The sequence below is a fragment of the Tetranychus urticae genome, chromosome 2 (assembly GCF_039701765.1).
Source record: "Tetranychus urticae isolate SD_2017Ah chromosome 2, NJAU_TeUrti_SD_1.0, whole genome shotgun sequence".
In the NCBI taxonomy this organism is placed as follows: domain Eukaryota; kingdom Metazoa; phylum Arthropoda; class Arachnida; order Trombidiformes; family Tetranychidae; genus Tetranychus; species Tetranychus urticae.
In genome coordinates, this window is record NC_142959.1 from 3,511,038 (window position 1) to 3,530,629 (window position 19,592).

General features: G+C 31.7%; 5 protein-coding genes across 10 annotated transcripts; 3 read left to right on the forward strand and 2 right to left on the reverse strand.

The window, feature by feature from the left end:
- The first annotated feature begins 2,435 nt into the window (after positions 1-2,435).
- Positions 2,436-7,085, forward strand: LOC107363424 (uncharacterized). The gene is made up of 4 exons (XM_015930644.3): positions 2,436-3,156; positions 3,254-3,577; positions 3,790-3,866; positions 6,120-7,085. The coding sequence occupies exons 1-4, from the start codon at positions 2,862-2,864 to the stop codon at positions 6,426-6,428; spliced, it is 1,005 nt and encodes a 334-aa protein (XP_015786130.2). The 5' UTR covers positions 2,436-2,861; the 3' UTR covers positions 6,429-7,085.
- A 678-nt stretch (positions 7,086-7,763) lies between these two features.
- Positions 7,764-8,929, forward strand: LOC107363458 (uncharacterized). The gene is made up of 3 exons (XM_015930685.3): positions 7,764-7,883; positions 8,024-8,191; positions 8,445-8,929. The coding sequence occupies exons 1-3, from the start codon at positions 7,857-7,859 to the stop codon at positions 8,706-8,708; spliced, it is 459 nt and encodes a 152-aa protein (XP_015786171.1). The 5' UTR covers positions 7,764-7,856; the 3' UTR covers positions 8,709-8,929.
- A 117-nt stretch (positions 8,930-9,046) lies between these two features.
- LOC107363432 (NADH-cytochrome b5 reductase 3) lies at positions 9,047-11,300 on the reverse strand. Its single transcript, XM_015930653.3, has 4 exons — positions 11,203-11,300; positions 10,959-11,102; positions 10,700-10,879; positions 9,047-9,855 (listed from the first exon to the last, which is right to left on the reverse strand). Exons 1-4 carry the CDS (start codon positions 11,206-11,208, stop codon positions 9,283-9,285), a joined length of 903 nt encoding a protein of 300 aa, XP_015786139.1. The 5' UTR covers positions 11,209-11,300; the 3' UTR covers positions 9,047-9,282.
- A 317-nt stretch (positions 11,301-11,617) lies between these two features.
- Positions 11,618-16,124, reverse strand: LOC107363414 (arf-GAP with dual PH domain-containing protein 1). 5 transcript variants are annotated; one of them, XR_003082557.2, is made up of 8 exons: positions 15,482-15,621; positions 15,112-15,337; positions 14,853-15,042; positions 14,596-14,757; positions 14,296-14,514; positions 13,893-14,223; positions 13,035-13,284; positions 11,618-12,906 (listed from the first exon to the last, which is right to left on the reverse strand). XR_003082557.2 is itself a non-coding variant. In XM_025161149.2 (8 exons), the coding sequence occupies exons 1-7, from the start codon at positions 16,014-16,016 to the stop codon at positions 13,069-13,071; spliced, it is 1,194 nt and encodes a 397-aa protein (XP_025016917.2). In that variant the 5' UTR covers positions 16,017-16,124; the 3' UTR covers positions 11,618-12,906; positions 13,035-13,068. The 5 variants fall into 5 exon arrangements, 4 of the variants coding, with proteins under 4 accessions (XP_025016917.2, XP_089123651.1, XP_089123653.1 ...); XM_025161149.2 differs by lacking the exon at positions 15,482-15,621 and adding an exon at positions 16,001-16,124 and having other exon boundaries at positions 13,035-13,118; XM_089267525.1 differs by having other exon boundaries at positions 13,035-13,118.
- Positions 16,125-16,179: 55 nt separating this feature from the next.
- On the forward strand, positions 16,180-19,520 carry LOC149093715 (uncharacterized). Of its 2 annotated transcripts, none has more exons than XM_089267528.1 (2): positions 16,180-16,407; positions 16,633-19,520. In XM_089267528.1, exon 2 carries the CDS (start codon positions 17,177-17,179, stop codon positions 18,386-18,388), a length of 1,212 nt encoding a protein of 403 aa, XP_089123654.1. In that variant the 5' UTR covers positions 16,180-16,407; positions 16,633-17,176; the 3' UTR covers positions 18,389-19,520. The 2 variants fall into 2 exon arrangements, with proteins under 2 accessions (XP_089123654.1, XP_089123655.1); XM_089267529.1 differs by having other exon boundaries at positions 16,180-16,387.
- The last annotated feature ends 72 nt before the right edge of the window (positions 19,521-19,592 follow it).

A 19,592-nucleotide genomic window follows, 5' to 3' on the forward strand; every position in this document is an offset into this window, starting at 1 on the left:
CATAAAAACTTTGAATTTTGAGTAAAGAATTGGAACTTTGTAGGTTTGCAGGGGCATTAAAACTGAGTCCATTAGAAAGTGTTATTCTAGCCTAAATCGTCACTCCTGTCAATCTTTATATCTTTTTTATGCTTAATATATTCAACTGATTTCATTTAAAAATCATAAGTGAGTGAATAGTTACAACCGGTCACACTTGACTTTAGCTATAAAAATACAACTTTCATTTGTTAATCAGTGAAAAAGATATAAAGAAACGATAAGTTAATAAAGGGTGTTACGGATAAAAAATTACTTTTATCTCAAAAATGATATCAATGAAGATGAAGATGACAAAGATAAAAATGTGGTTTGACCATAGGGAAAGACATTTCGTCGTTTCTTTTCTCTTTCTTCGCATTCTTATCTTTGTCATCTTCATCTTCATTGATATCATTTTTGAGATAAAAGTAATTTTTTATCCGTAACACCCTTTAGAACCATCCAAATTGAAAGTCAATAACATGAAATATTATCAATTGTTTGCTACCTTTACGACGGTGTATATATCTTGTGTATAACTAGTGAAGCTCGAGCAGCGGTCAATCTTACTAATGTGATGATGAAAAAAGTTTACCGAAACATGGAAAGTGCCATTTTTGCCGAAGAAAGTTGCCACTCGCTATGGTAAATGTTTAGCGCCATTTCCTCGACAAGCTATTGACATAATTGTACACGGAGGGAAAAAATCACTTAAAGAGTATTGTGACGCAACCAAAGGTCGAGTCGGTAAGTTAAAGGATAATCGCTATTTAAACTGCAATGGCTATTTTAACGTTACATAATAAACAACTTCTAAATTGATAATTTTAAATTAGTCTATTAAATTGGTAAAAGGCTGAATTTTATGATGACATGATTATTATCGTTAGCTATTCAACTTTGTTTTACCTGTCTCATACCTGTTTAAAGATATACTTTTTGGCTATTTTAGCTGAACCATTTGTAACTGTTTTAAACAGTTGACATCTCATCTTATACATGTAAGTTTTGCAGTTTTTATCAATACATTTTTATTCCTTCTAATCTTCAGAAATCTTGAAACATCTAGAATGTGTTACTTTCGAGACTTCCCGAATATTTCACAACTCATTGGAATATGGATTCCGTCGACTTGACTATATTTCAGCCAATGTTCATGATGATGATCTCTTATCAACTTTGTGTTGTACATTTCACGCAATTTATAACCAAATGGCCATCTCTGGATTCTTGTGGAAGTCAGATTCTTCAAATAATGGAAAAATTGAGGTCAATCGACCTACCAGAAAAAAACTGAACTCGAAAAACGGTTCTTAATTGGTCCTGAAGTTACAATCGCATCGCGCCTTGTAGCTTAATGAAGTTTATTGGAGTAAGCAGTTGTCAAGAATATCAACGACCGATGTTATTCAATGTCCATCGAAATATGTTTATTTTTCAATGGTATCAAATTGTATTCACCGCTGTTAGATCATGAATTTACTTTTGATTCTTCAGAGAATTTTCATTTTAACATGAATCAATTTGACTGAACACACGGTTTATGTTTAGTTATTGAGCCGATCGAGTCCCATGTCAAACTGATGTTCATCTTTTCTTGTAGTTATTATTGCCAATGTTTTTTTCTCTCTCTCTCTCTCTGATTTTCCTGCTATTTATCGGCGGAAACTCTTTTTCATTTTTGGCATAATTCTTAATCTACCGAATCAATTTAATAAAGAAAATTCGATTTCCAATAAATTGATTATTAATTGGAACTCATTGCTGTTTAATTATGAAAAGAAAGGACGAAATGCTCTTAAATCTAACGTTAGCAATTTATACTTATCAATTAGCAAATTTTTTACTGCTTTCTTTAATAATGGCAATGAATGCTAATCAATCGCATTACATCACAAAATATCTATCGTCAAATGTAATTTTTGCGTAAAATTTGAAAGTTTATTAACAAAAGAAATGAAAATAGCTCTCGAAATTTCATCAATATTTGTCTTAAATGTATTTATTATGTGCGTTTGTAAATCTTATACGATCTTTTGATTTATTTCCCTTGTTTTCTATTCTTAATTGTTTTGCTGAATTTTCAAGTGAGAACAAAACAGTAGTTCTAACTTAGGAATGTGTCAGAAAAGTGAAGAGAAGAATCAAGTTCATGTACTAGCCTAAGGCGATCAACATCTTTAACAAAATGTATATTATTTTCAAGTGAAGTTTGGCTAAAAGAGAAGAAGAAAGAAAGGTATGAATACTCATGACATGACTTTACTGAATCGTTTCCCTGTTTTACACTTTTCTTTCCTCTAAATCTCACTTTCATGATGACTAACTAACCAGTCCTTTTTCCCTCACGAACCTTAGTAATAATCGTCAAGCTCAACCTCTCATCTGTTTTTCATCATTACATTTTGTTTCCTTTCGCCTTCTCTCTCAAAAGGCTCGGCAACTCGCTCTAGTCTCACTCGATTGTTATCTTAAACCAGAGCATTTGTTACTTTTTACATTTTCAATTTACTGTCATTTCAACGTAAACTGTGACTTAATAAAAAACTGGTATCTTTATAATTTTGTTAAAAGCTTCTGCACTCTTCTTCTTCGACATCATCAATCGTCATTGTTTTGTTTTTAATTTATCTTTTTTCAGTGTCTTTTTCAGTAAAAATTGTTGCTTCGTCAATCTCGAATCAATTGACAATATAAAGATCATTGGAAACAGTTCAACTGTGAGGACCAATTCATTCACACCATTATTCATCTTGTTCATCACCATCAAACATCTTGCCTGTTAAAACCATATCTTCATCGACTCGACTCTCAACCCACTAACTTAAATTATTGAAATAATGAAAGGTTCATCTGAAAATAGTGAAATTTGTAGCGAAAACGTTCTCAGGATTAAAGTGGAAACGTGTTCTTCTCTCTATGAAAAATGGAAAGATGAGAAAAGCTGGTTCCACAATGTACCTCGAAAGGGTATCACAACAGAAGTTGAATATATTGATACTCGACCAGATGCTGGTAACACACTGCCGGTTGTACTATGTTTACATGGTGCGCCTGGTTCCCACCAAGACTTCACACTGCTTCGATCAAGACTTGTCAGTTATCCAATTCGCATTATTTGTCCAAATTTTCCAAGTAAGTTGCTACAACATTCATCATTACTTTACAATATTTAAATCCAATTTGTAACCATCTATTAACAATTTACCTATTTTTTGCTTTTGTCATTCAGCATATTCCTTGACTAAGGCTAAAAAATTTGGACATTATGCTGAGGAAAAGGCTGAATATATTTTAGACTTTCTCAAAGCTCTTCAATTGACTAGAGTTGATATGCTGATCAGCCATTCATCATCAATCTATCCTTCAGTAATCATTCTTGAATCAGAGTATGGATCAACCCTTAAATCTCTTGTATTTCTTAATCCTTGCGGTCATCGACGAATCCAAGCAATGAAATATCCATTATTGGACAAAACATCAGCCTACTTCTATCAGTATAAATTTTTCCGTTTCTTCATCAAACATTTTGGTAAACCTGTTCTCATTATTGCTAGTAAGTTTATTTCACTATTTTACTTGTATATGTTAGATGACTCCATCAAAAGTACCGGTATTGTGATTAATATACCAGACAGAAAGTCGAGTGGTATAACTTGCTTACACAAGTTATGCGACTCTTTTCAAGTCTTTTCACTGTCCAGTATAATTTTTATAACAATTGTAATGTCATTATATTAACCTGGCTTCTTATTTTCCCCACTCAAGACTGTCCAGTAAAGGTGGAAAACATGGATAATTTATTCTTGTCTGTAACCACAGTTAACCACAGTCACTACAAAAGAGTAAGTTTTATTTACAATAACTATACAATGAGCATAAAAGCTGGATGAATTTTATAAATAATACATAATAATCATTACATTTGAAAGATAATGTCAGTTTCTTCAATCATTTAAGCATAACGATCTTGATACTTTCCATTGCACCCCATTTTTGATACAAAACTCTGGCCCTCTCCATAACTTTCAATCTTGACTTTAAATCAGTTACAGTTTTACTTTCAAGGTTTCATTTCAGAATTTTCTTGAAATAGCAATTCATTGGAAAATAAACAGAATTGAAAAATTCCATAGCTTCTCAATAGGATATGAAACAAGTTTATTAGCCTTAGTAATTCAATCCAGTTTTTTCCATCTTCTTCATAATTCCAATTATCTTAATGTCGATAAACTAGCTTTAATATTAACTTTACAATCTATTTATGGGTTGTTTCCAGTTCAAGATCAATGTTGAACATTTTTATCTGGAACGAAACGTTTTCCAAATATTAAAGAACTGAAACTTGGTAATATTTAATCATTTAATCATTTGAACATTATTTGGTTTTGAAAAAAATAGTGTTTACTAGTTACTAATGATGTTCAGTTATCTGATTCAAATTGCTGATCATTTACAATTAAAAGGATTGCATCTGTTGCTGTAATGAAATTTATATTGTCTGGTTACAAAAATTAACTAATACAGCTTATTGTCCTTGAATAATTTTTGGGTTAAATTGTAGAAATTTGTGGGAAAATCCTGTGACCCTGATATTGAATTAAATATTATTTGAAAATAACTCTTTTCAGATGCTCATCATGATCAGATTTATTAATATTTTCATTTCCTTTCTTGAATTGAACAAAATTTCCTAAACATTTGAATTACGTTATCGCTTTCACTCTTCTGTTCTGGTTTTATCTGACAGCTCAATTGGTAGTTATACATTTATTGCTTCTTGCCAGTCTTCCAGCATTTTTTTAAAACACTTTTTGTATTTATTGTTTACATTTCACTAAAGCTCCAATGAATCTTATCATGACAGCTTCAGGATATTAAGATACAAATGTTATTTAAAAATCTTTTTGTTTTGAACGCAACATTTGACGTAATAAGATAAACAATAGCAATTAATCCATCTTGAATCTTGATTTGTATTTTTTACCAAAGAAACACAAATCAAAAGCTTGAACTCATCCATTTTTTCATACATTTTATTATATTTTGTTTGCCTAAAAAAGTTCACTTTTTCATTGATCAATCCTATTGTTTTAGTCCGATTAATTACTCACAAAATTTGCCAATTTTTGTCTCTCTAATTGTCCTGTCGGTAAATTTTCTTGGTTAATTTGTGATTTCCTGATTGTGACAATCATTGATTTACTCCTGTCTAAGTCCTTCCTTAGCTTGATCATCAGTTTATTATCAACTGGTTTCTTCGTGTCTAACAGTTAATATTGCACTTTATTGAAAAAATGGAGAAAATTTACTTCGAAATAAGGCCTTAACTGTTTGACGATTTGAATTGTTAGTCGACTAATGTAATCTAATGAGGTGCTCAATGTCGTTTATGCAGAATAGCAGATTAGTTGATTGAAAAATATCATGAAAGGCAGTTAAATTGTATTAATTCGTATCAATGTTTACGTTTATAGCCTTTTCTGCTCAAATTAGATTCAACTTTCCCTTTCTTTACACAATCAGGTCAAGTGTAATGATAATTATTCGTGTGCCAAATGCAACAAAATAGTTTAACCCAAAATGATTTGTGAATTTGAATCGTTTAATGTGATAGTTAATTTATTTAAATATAAACTCATCAATTGGACCTAAAGCTAACCTTGCAATTGAATCAGTTTGTAAACCAATTCACCATTTGAACAGTTTCCAGTTAAAATTAAGGAAAAAATCAATTCTTCCTCAAACTAATAACTTGTAACTTATTTTATTTTCCTGCAATACAATAACAATAATAGCTGCTGCAATCATTCAAAACTAGTTTATAAAAATGAATTTCAGCTTTTCCTTAAAATAATTCATTAAGACTGCTTTTCCCTCTCTTTTGATTAACACTTTCATGATTCTTCTTTATCTGTTGCGTAGTTGATGTAATTTTATGCATTTTATAATAAAGTTATTACAATCAGTGAATTGTTGACACTTTGCTTAATTAAGACGTTTGGCAAATGCTCATTGATTATCTCTGTCTGATGTTCTCAAACTTAATTCTCTGTATTGGTAGTGATTTAATTGATTTCTTCTTCTTTTATTTCTAGCTTTCGAAGAGATTGGAACAGTTGAAAGCCAACAAGGAAATCGCAAAGATGTTGATCTTCTCTGAAAATGACAAGCTTATACAGAAGGAAATATTTTATGAAATGGCTAAAATGCTGGGAATTGAATCGGATAATATTGAAGTCTACGATCACAATGGACTTCAACAGAAGTCTTCAGTTGATAGTGGATATCCAAAAGGCATTGCACTTCAAGACGGAGGACATTATGCTTTTCTTAGTCACTCGAAAATTGTTAATGAAGCTATTGCTGGAATGGTTGAAAATGTTCTGCTAACTGGTATTCAGTAACTCGATGAAAACCTGGCCAATAGTGGCATCGTCGCTGGCAACTCTCTGTGAGAAGGATCAATATCAGGACCAAATACCTAGAGAGAACGACCTTTGGTTTGGTTAATTGTCTCTACCATCAGTATTAATCACTATGAATATAAAGTCAATGTCTTCGCTGAATCATTTTTTGTCTTCGTCCCACATCATGTCTTCTACCTCTTCATCCATTGACACTTCCTTCTCTATGGCTAGTCGTTAATGCTTTAGGAGTTGCTCATCTTTTCAACTTAATTAAATCACGACCGATAGTCAAAGAATCTGGAAATGCGAATTTTTCACTTGGATCGCCTGGAAGCTATTGTGGTCATGATGAGGCCACAGTTTTTGATTATAGTGGTTGTTATGAAAGATGAGTCTTATGATGGTGACAATGTCTAAAACGTAATTTAAAACGTCTTGATTAGCCATTCTGCTGCGTAATTGAAATTTGGAGTGAGAAGATCACCGAAATTGATCGTAAAATGAATCTGGATTTTTATCCTCGTTCTGGTTTAGCTGCATATTGTATGGCCTTTTCATATGTACCTCTCAATACTTGTCCTGATTGACAGTTGAACAATGATTTAAATACTGATTCACTTGCCAAAAAATAATAAATTAAGCCTTTTAAGTCAATCTGTCTCTAAATCTTTCAACATTAAAACCTTACGTTAACATAAACGCATCTCTTCGGCCAATATTTTTGCTTGCTAGGAATAGCCTTAAATCGTGTCATTTAAGTTATTTGATCAGGAAATCAAGTAAGTCTAAGCAAATTTGGATTATCATTATTACCATGCATCTTTCAAAAGTTAATACTACATAATTCTTAATCTACCGAATCAATTTAGTAAAAAAAATGAAAATTCGATCTCCAATAAATTGATTATTAACTGGAACTATGAAAGAAAATGGCGAAATGCTCTTATACTCAACGTTAACTAGGTCTTCAGCTTATACCTAGCAATCTGTAATCATTTAATGTATTTACTACCAGTGATTAATTAGTTTTTATTAATGTAATAAATATGTTTTCAATCGAGAGTTCAATCAATAACTGTAGATCAGGCTAAATACTGGAAAGGAAACGATGGTAATAAAATAAGAATTAAGATATAAATGTTACAAGATTTTTTATTACTGATTTTCTTAATTATTGAATTGATGGGTGGGATTAAAAATGTTAATCATTGTCAATTGCTCACCATTGATAATCAAATTTAGCGCCTCCAAATGAAAAGATAATGGGAAAGTCTAAAGAAGGAGTAACTATTGGACCTTTTAAATTTGTGGCCAATCAAAAACAACATATATTTTCAAATAACTGAAGTAAATTTGACACTAATTAATGTGCTTATCTTCAGGGTTAATTGTGTAACCAATTAGGAATATTTAAATTAGCTGAATATGAACACAAGAAGGGAACACAAAGTGGTAAGTAAATAATAACAGTAAACACTTAACCTATTCAATGTTGTCTATAAACATTTTGATCTTAAAAATGAACCTTTGCATACTTATTTTTACTGTTTTTTTTTCTTCTCTTATATTGTTACTTTCTTTTTTGTTAACAGTTAAAAGCAAAAAGCAAAAAGACTGATGATGACGATGAATGTAACGATGAAAGTAAACATGGTTTAAGCAAATTAAACGATAACTACGGATCATTCCGACATGTGATTAAACAAGATATTAATGGCATAAAAACAGTTGTTCTAAGGCTTCAAGGGCTACTGCATAATGTACGTTATATTCCTTTACACATTGAAGCACTCAACCCACTCACTTCTTTCTTTCTTTTTTAGTCTGTTTCTTTTTTGTCATCTTTCCCTGTGACCTGATCTTGAATGATTCCAACGATATTTGATATCATTCGATTGTCTTTTTCTTCTCTCTCTCATATTTCTCATCTCCTTTCTCTCTTTCTCTCTTTCGTTCAAACTATCCCCCTGAACCGAATTGACTCATACCAAACCCATCCGCATCTTTTTCCAGTTTGAATCCTCAAATCCTTTAGATAAAGAATTCACATCTCTGGTGAAAACAAGTGATAATACTACGAATAAATTAAGCAACAATGAATTTGGTAAAAAAGAAGTCGATCTTATACAAGAAAATATTGATCTAAAACGTAAAGTGACGCTATTGGAACAACAACTGGAAGAAAAAAATAGAACCATTAAACTTCTCCAGCAACAAATGGTCAGACCTGAAGCATCTGGTCGTCGTACATATGGACACAAGAAACAGTTACATTGAATCAAATTGCATATAATAAAACCTAAAGTAAATATTTCTCAGTTTATTAAAGTTAACTAGCTAATTGATTTTCTGATCATCTCTTAATCATCATCTTTCGAATCATTTTTCTCTACTTGACCAAAGAATTGTATTAATATTTCTATAGAAATCTTTAAAAAAACATCGCATCAATATTAAATTTTTGTCATAGCTAATACAAAATATTATTTAAGATTTTACACCATTGCTATCTTTATTTTTGAATGATTAGACATTCGTTAATGTTAAATGTATGGATGTTGCATCGTGTATTGAATTGTCTTCCTTCCGATTTCCTTTTCAAAATTCCCAATCAATTGACTTTTGGATTTGACATTTATTGAAATCACAACCTTGCTGTGTCTAGTCTATACTAGGAAAGCGCAAGATTGGTTTATTCTGGCTTTTCGAACAAAATCAGAGAGTAAACAATTAAAAACAATTTTTAAATTGACACTTATAACAATCAATCTCTAGTGACATGATTACTAAAATAGCAAAGAGGAAGAGCGTAAACAAGAGCAAAATTTCAGCTCTTGTTTATGTATATTATTTACAAAACAAATCTTTTTGATTCGCTGTAACCCAATTTGTCCAGATTTGGTGTGCAAGCAAATTTAATCATAGGTGGAGGTCCACACATCAAGATGATTGAATCATCACTTGGTGGAGGCATGTGTTCCTTGATCATGTTTTCATCCACAAATCCAACAGAATATTTCCAACCTTCATCTGCCTTAACCAATGTGTACCAGATTTTAACCTGATCGCCATGTTTTTGGCTAATTTCTTCCAATTCCTCCTTAAGTAGAATGTCATCAGGATTATTATTGGCAAAAATTAACCACACTTTGGTATTATCTTCAGGATTGTCAATGATTTCGTTTATAATTCGGAAAAGAGGAGCAATACCAGTTCCACCAGCAATCATGCCAACATTCTTGTAATTGAATTTCTCGGCTGCTGATTTGCGAGTCTTTTTTATCAAAAAGTCGCCCTTTGATGCATAAATAAGTTTTCCTTCTGGTCCTCGTATGTCAATTTTATCACCAATAGCCATACTTTCCAAATACTGAGACATTTTACCACCATCTGGATAATTTGGGTGATCATTTTTGAAGTATACCTGGAAAAATAAGTGTAAAAAATTAGTCAAAAGTTCTATAGGAACAGTAAAAATTGCATATTTTTTATCTTTAATATTAATAAAAATAAACCAAAATTGTGACTTCTTTCAAATCACGTTGACAAAATTATGAAATAAATTATATTTTTCGCCTCTAGATAGTGTTCAAAAAGCACAATGTACTTGAAAATCAGAGTAACTGGAGTATGATATTCAATCTCTATTGATATCTAAATTCAACGAGTGCATCTTGATAGTACATAGATCAAAAGAAAAAACTGGAATCGAGAAATGTGAACTGAATTTATCACATATACTCGCTAAGTTATTACATCTAATCATTAAAAAACTGGTCTTTCGTTGGTGCAAGACAGTCTTACGTTTTTGGGAAACAATAAAATTGAAAATTAACACCAAAGTGACGAATTTTTTCATTGTCTAAGCAAGTCTTTGTTTTCTTAAAACTATGTTTTGCTAATTTGAAATTGGCATATTGAACGAAATATGGTGAAATAGACAAGAATTGAAGGTATGAGGTTCCGAAAAGGCACATTGATCTAATAAATAACCATGAAAGGTATTCATATTTCAAAACTATAAAATTTAAATGTAAAATAACAATTATCAAGAAATATCAATAGATATTTGGTGGAAAAAAATAATTCTGAATCAAATTGTTAGAGGAATATTGCAGGAATTTGCTAGTGATCTAAAAGTTGGTATTGACAACGAAATTAAAGGGTGTTGACAGTTTGTAAAATATCTAAAAATCTACCATCGCTATCATGTGAGCCATATCTGAGGTATAACCGTTTTCGTCTAGTTTCAGATGAAAATAACTAACCTTGATTACGAGATCAAAATAGCCTAGCGTTTCATCACTTGACACGGGAGAGTATGGACGTATGATGAGTTCATTATTGCCTTGAGCAGATAGATAAATATGTTGACCTGGGTTGACTCCAAGGACATGTCTTTCAGTTGGTAATCCAAATCTGAATCTTCGAGTATTCCAATTGATATTCTATATGGAAGAAGAAAAAATACTGTAAGACAAAGAGCATAAAAGACATGGAAAAGTTAAGCATTCAAGGACAGTTCACCTCTTTAGCAATTAAAGGAACTTTGTATTTAATCTCTGGGTCTTTAAGAAGAACCTGTTTGGCAGTTTTACTTTTTTTGAACCACATGAATAAAACGACACCAACGACTAAAGTTGATAGAGTACAAACTATGGTTGATTGATCCTAAAAATGTCAAAATTAAAATAAAACAAGAATGTAACGAAAACGAAAACAATTGATCTTAGTAAAGGCTAAACACGGATAAAATGCATGCTAAACATACCAACATAATGATGAACGGGAAAAGTTGATGAAATAATTACAGATATTGACAGTCAATGTCAAACAGAATAAGGATTGATCAAAATTTAATGAACAATAGCATTAAAGACTGAATCATGTTAGTACAAAAACATGATAAATTTATTGCGTAAAGGGAAAGTATAATAATTTCGTCTTCGCATGGAACAAAGTTTTCTTCCAAAATCTAGTCTCACCTATGAATATTTATGTGTTTTTTCCTGTTAGACATTTTTAAATGTCTATTTTTTACGAATAAATTATAATTAACTTTTGTATTAACTTACAAATAGATGTTACCCAGTGTTAGTGTTTAAATTGTTATCCCGTCAAAAGGAAGGGAGCTGGAATTATTTCTCTGCGCTTGATTGCTAGGTAATCTTTTAATTACAATAATGTAAGATTTTTCAATTTGGTTTATTACTCTTATATTTTATTTGATAACAAAAATGGTGACTTGGTTGACTTGAAAGGGAAATATCACAATATAAAATTTCTTTAAGCTTGTCAAATTATGAACAATCTGTAGTTATATCAATTTACATTGGGTGAAACAATAATTTTGAAATGAACCTTTACAATAATGGATGAAAGCAAGTTTGAGAGAAATGATAAAGCTGTAACTTAAAACAATGATTCAGAATTAAGTAAAGAAACCAAAAAACCATAAGCTGAACAGGGTTGAATTGATTATGTAGCTTGGCAAAACCTTCAGTATTCATATTGGTCAAATGAAAGTTTTACTTTCAATAGACACAATTGATATATTTGAATAATTGGTTCATGTTGAAAGAATATTACTTGATCGGTGATATAACTATGATACTTCAAGATATTCATACCATCCGAAAGACATTTGAATTGTGTGTGAATGAACTTTAGCAGTAAATGAAAGTAAACTTTAAATTTGAGAGACAAATAGATGGCTAAAACAATTAATGTTCCTATGGATGACAATATTCAATCTCCACCATCATAAAGAAGTTTTCCTTGTATCTGTTCATATTTAAATCTAATTTATCGTTATTTTTGCTGGAATTTCCATTGGAGATGAGAATATTTGTACATTTAAAGTGTGTTTGTGTTTCCTTGATGCCAGTTACTGGTGTGTGAGTTAGTTTTTGAACAATGAAGTAATACTAGAGTTATTTTGTTAAAGATCTGCATAATTAGTACTCAGTCCTTATGATAGTTTCCATGGACTATGTTTTGAACTTATTCAATTATTTCGACACTTTCATCTGAACTTGATTCATCAGCCAAAGCCACTGTAGATGAGCTAGATGAAGATGAGTCGGATGAACAGCTGTTTGTTCTATTACCAGTTAAATTTTCTAGAAACAAATTTTGACGAAATTCTTGGGGTAATTGGTGAAAATCGACATCACCTTCAATAAGCAAATCCAGATTCTTGACGACAGAGCTATCGAAATGGTTATTTCTTGAGACATTCAGCGCTCTCCTTTTATGTTCATGATGTTGTTTTAATAAAGCAGAAATAGTAACCTTGCATTTGGGCTCTTCAGGATTCTTTAGAATATAATACACCTTTTGCCTATCAATAACACCATTCTTGAACAGATTTTTAACAGGAAAATCAGCCTTTTCTCTGTTTAAACTGGCTCTTGGTGTCATCCTTCTTGTTTTTCCAGGATCCATTACAGATTAGAATTGATTTTTGCCATCCCTGTAATTTTAAATAAAAAATGAAACATTATAAACCAAGAAAAATAGGGGAGGCAATAAAAAATCAAAAAAAAGATGGCTTCAACAAAATGATCCATTTTTGAGGTCACAACTAAAATAATTATTTACCTTGGATTAATGATACTTGCATAATCTTGAATCATCAGGGAACTGTTTCTTGCAGTTTATGAGCTATTACGGCCCGAAGATGATCTATTTTGTTAAATAGTTAATTTTGAATAAATTCAATGCACATTATTAGATAGCAATTGAAAATAACTAAATTTTGATATTTTACTGTCAAGTTTGTTCTCTTCCAGATGAAAAAAATAAACAAACAAATGAGGCGCCGTCTAACGATTGGTAATGAATGTAATACCTGAGAAGATTTATTATATGCGGTTGTTACTTCAAACAAAATAATCACAGTCAACTCAATCCACTAATCCTTCGTATGGTGTTAGGATTGAGGTTGAGATGATTAAATCAGATTAGTTGATTGTGCTAAATGATTTTTAACATTAAAAGGTTGTTTTTGAAACAATTGAAAAGAGAGTTTGAGTTTTGAGTTTCAATGGGGTTAAAGGTTTGTTGAACCAACAAGAGTTTTCAGTACAACCATTTTTTTAATCATTAGTAAAGCAATGTTTGATTTCAAATGTCATGTCTAGTTAAATCTAAATTGGATTTATCAGAGATTTAATCCGTCCAACTGTGGATATTGATTGTTGATCATGTTTGATCGTGGTTAATGAATACTGAATTTGGTCCTTTCTGGTGTGTTATTGGAGCGAGTTTGAATGAGAAGTGTGATTAACAAACAAATGTTTCTGTTTTTGTATTTTAGGTGAAAAGATATGAAATAGGAAACAGGTCATGATTTTGTTATTTTTTAGTTGACAATAATTTTGATTTTTTAATGAATTGATGCTTTGGAATGATGATTAGGTGGTTTAGTTGTTTAACCAAATGACAAAAATTTTTTACCCTTTCTTAATGTTCCAGTGAAACTTGAACCACTATTGCGATAGCTTCCCATGCTGTCTCGTGATTTCGTGTAAGAGACTGAATTTCTTAAACTATATCTCAGGTAAACTTGACAGCCTTGAGTGGATTCGGGTGTTTCAAGAATAGATGAAATAACAGATATCCATTGTTTCCTCTCTTCTTCCGTTTCTGCACTGAAAAGCCAAGTTCTTTCTGGTGTTTTCATTATAAATCCATACATGTGTTTCTTCAATGGAGCTGGAATGCCTGATGATATTGCAAATTGTTTTCCTTTTTCACCTAAATATATTTCACCTTTAGGAAAGGGGTCCTAAATAAATACAGTTTGAATAAATAGTAAACCAAAAAATTCATATTCAAATTTGTTTCTCAATTAACTTACCAATGGATCTTCTAAATACATTAATTTACGATAATCTAGTGTAAACCAACGTTTCTTATAAGAGTCTCCGATTTTTGGCCCAGTCTTCCAAAGATAACCTTCTTTAAGAAAGTCTCGAGTCAAATGAGGTAATAATTCAATCGGCGGGCAAGTCGGATAAGCTATTTGAAGATATTGATATTTAGCAGCTTTAATTGCCATGTACCAATCAATAATTTCCTAATGAGTAAGACCAAATAGACTCCAAATGAAATGAAATTGTTTGCATGAAATGGGCATAAAGTTGAACATTTTACTTACCTTTCCGTCATCAGCATATACGTAAATACTTCTTGTGTAACCGCCTTTAAGATAAGTTAATTGGAGAGCATTTGGACTTTTGATTGTTTTAATCTTTGCTGGATCACAGAAGGTTGCATTTAAATCAGGAATGTTAATCACTGCTTTAGGAGTTTTGCTGCTCTGTTAAAAGTAACAATAAACAAATACAAACTATAATAATAAGTTCAGTGTAAAATGTTGATGTTAAATTGATGGAAGGAATTTAATCTACTTACACTTTTTATATAATATTTGAGTGTCTGATCAACTTCAGATAATACGAATTTTCTTCTCTCAAGTTTCTTGCCCTTTTTACCTTTCTTCATCAGGAATCCCTCCATGTAACCCCGACTGTAAACAGTGTTAACCTGATGCATAAACTCTTTACGTTCATATTTAGCGCGGATCCATTGTTCCCGGAGTACACTGAAAATTGAAAGAAAAAGGAGTAAATTTAACAAGAGCAATCAATCACAGTTAAATATTCTTAATTACTTTGGATCATCACGATTAGGTCGACGATAATAGGGAGGCACATGTTTCTCGTAGTGTTCCTTGGCTAACTCATTGCCATACTGTTCCATAAAGGTTAACAATTCTTGGTCCCAATTGTCATAATCAAATGATTTTACAAACGAAATGTGTGATCCTAATCCACGATGAATACGAGCACATTCTGAGCATAGGAAAACACCAATTGAAACAGAAGCCCAATCAGGATCTAATTATTAAGAGAAATGTAAAAAACAAAAGCAATACAAAGAACCAAAAGATATAAAGGATTAGATAATATTAAAGATTACAAGTATCGCTTAATCCATTAGATATTTGATCCCGGTCAAAGCAGATGAACTTTAATACGCACTTGGATGATTACAATCAGCACATAAATTGTTGTATGGAAGTTTAGCCAACTCTTTTAAACGATTTATATTTACTTCACTCATAATAACAATTTAAAAAAGTGAATATGATTCTTAAATCAAAACTATTAGGATCTACGATTTCCACTGATCAGTTTCAACAGTTTAATGTATCAAGATATTTTGTTTTGGTAACCAAAGTGGTGAAAAAAGCCATTGTAAAAGTAAAAACAAAAGTGTAAGTTGAAAGGAAGTTTACAAAATTAATTAATTTCTGTTTTTTTTTCATTGAAATAATAATGTAGTATTATCGTCATCGTAATATCGTCAATCCCCATTTTCAATCATCATCCTTTGTGCAATATTACCTCTATCTTTTCATTTCATCCATTTCCCGTTGAAGAAATATTTCCTTTGTACCAATTTTCCTCAGGATATGCACAATTTTTCAAAATTTAGTGACTTCATGTGACAAATTGGGATCAAATTGACTAATAAGTTAACAAAACAACAAAACTAACCAATCAATTTTTTCATTTAATTTGCAAATTAGGGTCTTTATTCAAAGGATGTCTATTCATCAAATCAAGGATGATCAAAATGAACCAAGCCAAAGCCATGGATAGAATAACTTAAATCTCCTTTGGAAAGCATTCACGACATGAGATAAAGAGATGAAGAAACGGCCAAGAAAAACAAAAAATGGTATTAATAGAAAGCGAAATGTGAGAAGAAAGTAAAAATGTTTAACATAATTAGCTTTCTATCTTATGGCCTACCTTTTGGTGCTGATTTAATGTCTTAGGATGCAGAAATGACTAAGGTAAAAGTTTAACGGTTCTTTAAATTGTACAAAATGTATAAAAGTCAACTCCAGAGAGTAAAGATGTTATCACCTAAAGCTTGAGGTAACAAAAATGAAACACAGGTAAACCTTCTTCATCTTAAAGTATCCCTTTCTGATTGATAATCTAACTTATTTTATAATTTATAAGTTGGAATTATTGTATCATTTGATTTTCATATTCATGAGCAGTTGTTACTTCAAACAAAATAATCACTCAATTTACATGATTGAGCAAGAAATTTTGTTGATTGGAATGATGTTAGACTAAATTTTACATGTAAATTATCTCTTTTTTCCTGCATTCAGAGAGGATTTCCGTCATCAACAGTATCAATGGATACTAAAGATCATCAAATCAATGAAAGACGCTGACTTTTATTGCATTTTTCCAAAAAATTTGAGTTGAATCTTTCATCCAAGCTGCTTCCAAATGAACGAATAATCGGTGATCAAATTTGACCTTGACAGTTTCGTTGAATCCAATGCAAGCGTTAATTTAACTGTCAAAAAATAGTTATCAGTCGCGTGGGTCCTTGCCCTTAACTAAACAGGATCCTTTAAAATGTATCTTCCGGCTTAGCGGATAAAAAATACACCAAAAATCAAGAATAACAGCAAGAGAAAGACAAAAACAATTTCTGGAAATTTGCGATTGTCTTTTTGATGGATTTATGTTCAATTTATTTCCGTCAACAGTGTTCACCATAGCTGAAGATTCAGTGTTAATTTCATTTCGTACAGCCTTGGTTTTGTTTAGCAAGTTAAAAGATAAGATGAAAGGCAAAGTACAATTGAAACAAGTTTAGAGAATACGATCAAAAGAGAAAACAGTTGCGAATTTTCAGTCGCCATGGACGATGACATCTATTCGCTGGAACGTTTGCGTCCAGCTCCACCTAAACCACCAAAGTCTACAAATGTTAAGACAACTTCATCGATTAAAGAACGAAACAATAAAAGTTCCATTGGTGTTGATTCAATTGTATCGACATCACCTGTAGGAGCAACACCACCAGTTGGAGCAACGGTATCATCACATCGACAACTAGCTTCTCTTCAATCATTAACAGGTTCAGTTTTGACTCAACAATCCTCATCAACCTCCAGTCAACAATTATTGCTTGAAAGATCATTATCATTGCAAGAAACTCCATCTCAGGGGTTAGTGAATGGCAAAAAACAGGTAACCAGTCGTCTTCAATCTAACCCAATTACCGACTCAGAGAATCGTTTGGCCACTCTATTGGAGCGTGACTCTTTTGGTCCTAGAGCTCTCAATGATTCAGCCACTGTTTCTTCATCCATTGAAATGGGTGGTCTAATAAGTGCTACCAGTTCCTCCTTACTCCATGGGATTATACTTCTACTCATCATGTTAGCATCCTTAGCAGCTTTTGTAGCCTCCAAATTGGCTGATCCATGTGAAGACTTTTACCTTTCTGATAATCTTGAATGTTCAACTTTAACCGCCATATGTTTTTCCGCCGTCAACATACTTTCCTGTCTTTATACATTTACAATTTACTTTCTCCATTTGATTGGACAATGTGATTACATTAGCTGGTCTGCTCGACGAAAGGTTGCTGCTGAAATTATATGTACTCTTGGTATGATCAGTGCCTTGGTTGCATCCATTTTTGCTTTATACACTAAAACAATTGCTTTGCAAAACTTGGTTTGTGTGGTCGCCTCTGCCTTCTCAATCATCACAATTTTACTTTACGTGCTTCGAAGTGGCTTGTTGTTGCGTGAAATTCGTATGCTTTGGTCCAAGCCTTTACCTTCAAGACAATCTTCAAAAATTTCACGTAAAACATCTGTAGTTAACAGCAATCAAGAAGGAACATCAAACAACACTGGATCTAAAAAATGGTCAACATCCAGAGGTTCCTTCTCAAGAGCATCAGTATCATCAGCAAGTCCTCACCAACACAAGTCCCAATCTCAGTCTATAAAAGTTAAACGGGAAAATAATCAGATTAATAATGTACCAGTAAATCCATCAAATCAAGTGGGCCAAGAACAAGAGACTGAACTAGAAGACGATGTATTTATCTCATGATGGTTAAATGGTGGTCGTGCCGTAAGAAGTTGGTTTACAGATTTTCTGTACCGATTGAAACAGCATCCAAACCAGGATGGTTTCAGTCGATTAAATGAAACTGACTTCAGGCCAGAATCTGTTTTGATGGAATCGGCTCTTTAAATGATTGAATAAAAAACCATTCAAGATTAACTTTTTGAATATTTGACACGATCACCAATAATACGATTGATACAACACACTTATCCAAATTGACATTTTTCAAATCGACAGTCCTCAATAATGCTAGAAGATCAACCAGTTTTACCAAGATACATATTATAATATAAGTGCCGCTTGATAATACGAAATTAATGCCCACAGTATGTAATTTGGATTTCACAGCTCGACTGAATAATATCTTCACAAGAATCCCACTGAAAGGTGAATCAATATTAAAACAGGATAACCCATTGATCAAAGACTTTGAGTTGCTACCAGTTCTCTTCCAGTTTGGGAAATAGTTTAACAATGACTTTATACAAGAAGCATCTTCAATATTTGGTTCAGATAATCCATCAACAGGTTTAATAAAGAGCTCTTTTATTCTGGAATATCACTCAGCAATTGAATCTGCATATCCGAACCTTAATTTGTTGAGAGAGACAAAAAAATAATGAATTAATATGAAGTCTAAAAAATTAGAGATACAATTTGGCTTGTTTTGAAGCCAATTCCTGGTTTGAACAAAACCGTTAAACAATGATTTCAATTATAAATGTATTCGAAAATTCCTCAGTCGCAGTCCAAATTTTCGTTACACCATTTTCACCTTAATCAACAATTTTTGTCTCTTCCTTAAACCTAGTTCATCATCTGTGTAAATAAACGTTTAATATTACCTGTAATAGTGTTTAATATCTTACTCATATTCATAGTTTCATCAATTACTTAACACAAAATTATTATTAAATTTTTATAACATTGGCCATAAAATTACGATTTTGCCAATTTAATTGTGTTGATGAATTATTCAATGTTTTAATGTTTTAATGTGTGTTTCCTAATCATATGTTTAGCCTTTATTGTTTTACAATGCTCAGATGATAAATAATGCGACTTATACAATTGTAAAATTTTTGCCAAAAATAAATAGAACATTGAACCTAAATGTCGACTTGTCTACACCTTAATTCAAGCATAATTGTTAGCTGATAATATTAATAGATTGTAACAGCTTAAT

Excerpts from the sequence above, each read along its gene's own strand:
- LOC107363424 (XM_015930644.3), top strand. The coding sequence starts at position 2,862 with ATGAAAGGTTCATCTGAAAATAGTGAAATTTGTAGCGAAAACGTTCTC. Across the intron at positions 3,578-3,789 it reads ACCTGTTCTCATTATTGCTA|ACTGTCCAGTAAAGGTGGAA; the intron begins GTAAGTTTATTT and ends TCCCCACTCAAG. Across the intron at positions 3,867-6,119 it reads ACCACAGTCACTACAAAAGA|CTTTCGAAGAGATTGGAACA; the intron begins GTAAGTTTTATT and ends TTTTATTTCTAG.
- LOC107363458 (XM_015930685.3), top strand. The coding sequence starts at position 7,857 with ATGAACACAAGAAGGGAACACAAAGTG. Across the intron at positions 7,884-8,023 it reads CAAGAAGGGAACACAAAGTG|TTAAAAGCAAAAAGCAAAAA; the intron begins GTAAGTAAATAA and ends TTTTGTTAACAG. Across the intron at positions 8,192-8,444 it reads TTCAAGGGCTACTGCATAAT|TTTGAATCCTCAAATCCTTT; the intron begins GTACGTTATATT and ends ATCTTTTTCCAG.
- LOC107363432 (XM_015930653.3), bottom strand. Across the intron at positions 10,880-10,958 it reads TTCCTTTAATTGCTAAAGAG|AATATCAATTGGAATACTCG; the intron begins GTGAACTGTCCT and ends TCTTCCATATAG. Across the intron at positions 9,856-10,699 it reads ATTTTGATCTCGTAATCAAG|GTATACTTCAAAAATGATCA; the intron begins GTTAGTTATTTT and ends TTATTTTTCCAG.
- LOC107363414 (XM_089267525.1), bottom strand. The coding sequence starts at position 15,563 with ATGAGTGAAGTAAATATAAATCGTTTAAAAGAGTTGGCTAAACTTCCA. Across the intron at positions 14,758-14,852 it reads TCAAATATTATATAAAAAGT|AGCAGCAAAACTCCTAAAGC; the intron begins GTAAGTAGATTA and ends TACTTTTAACAG. Across the intron at positions 13,119-13,892 it reads CACTGGAACATTAAGAAAGG|ATCATCTTCGGGCCGTAATA; the intron begins GTAAAAAATTTT and ends TTAACAAAATAG.
- LOC149093715 (XM_089267528.1), top strand. The coding sequence starts at position 17,177 with ATGGACGATGACATCTATTCGCTGGAACGTTTGCGTCCAGCTCCACCT.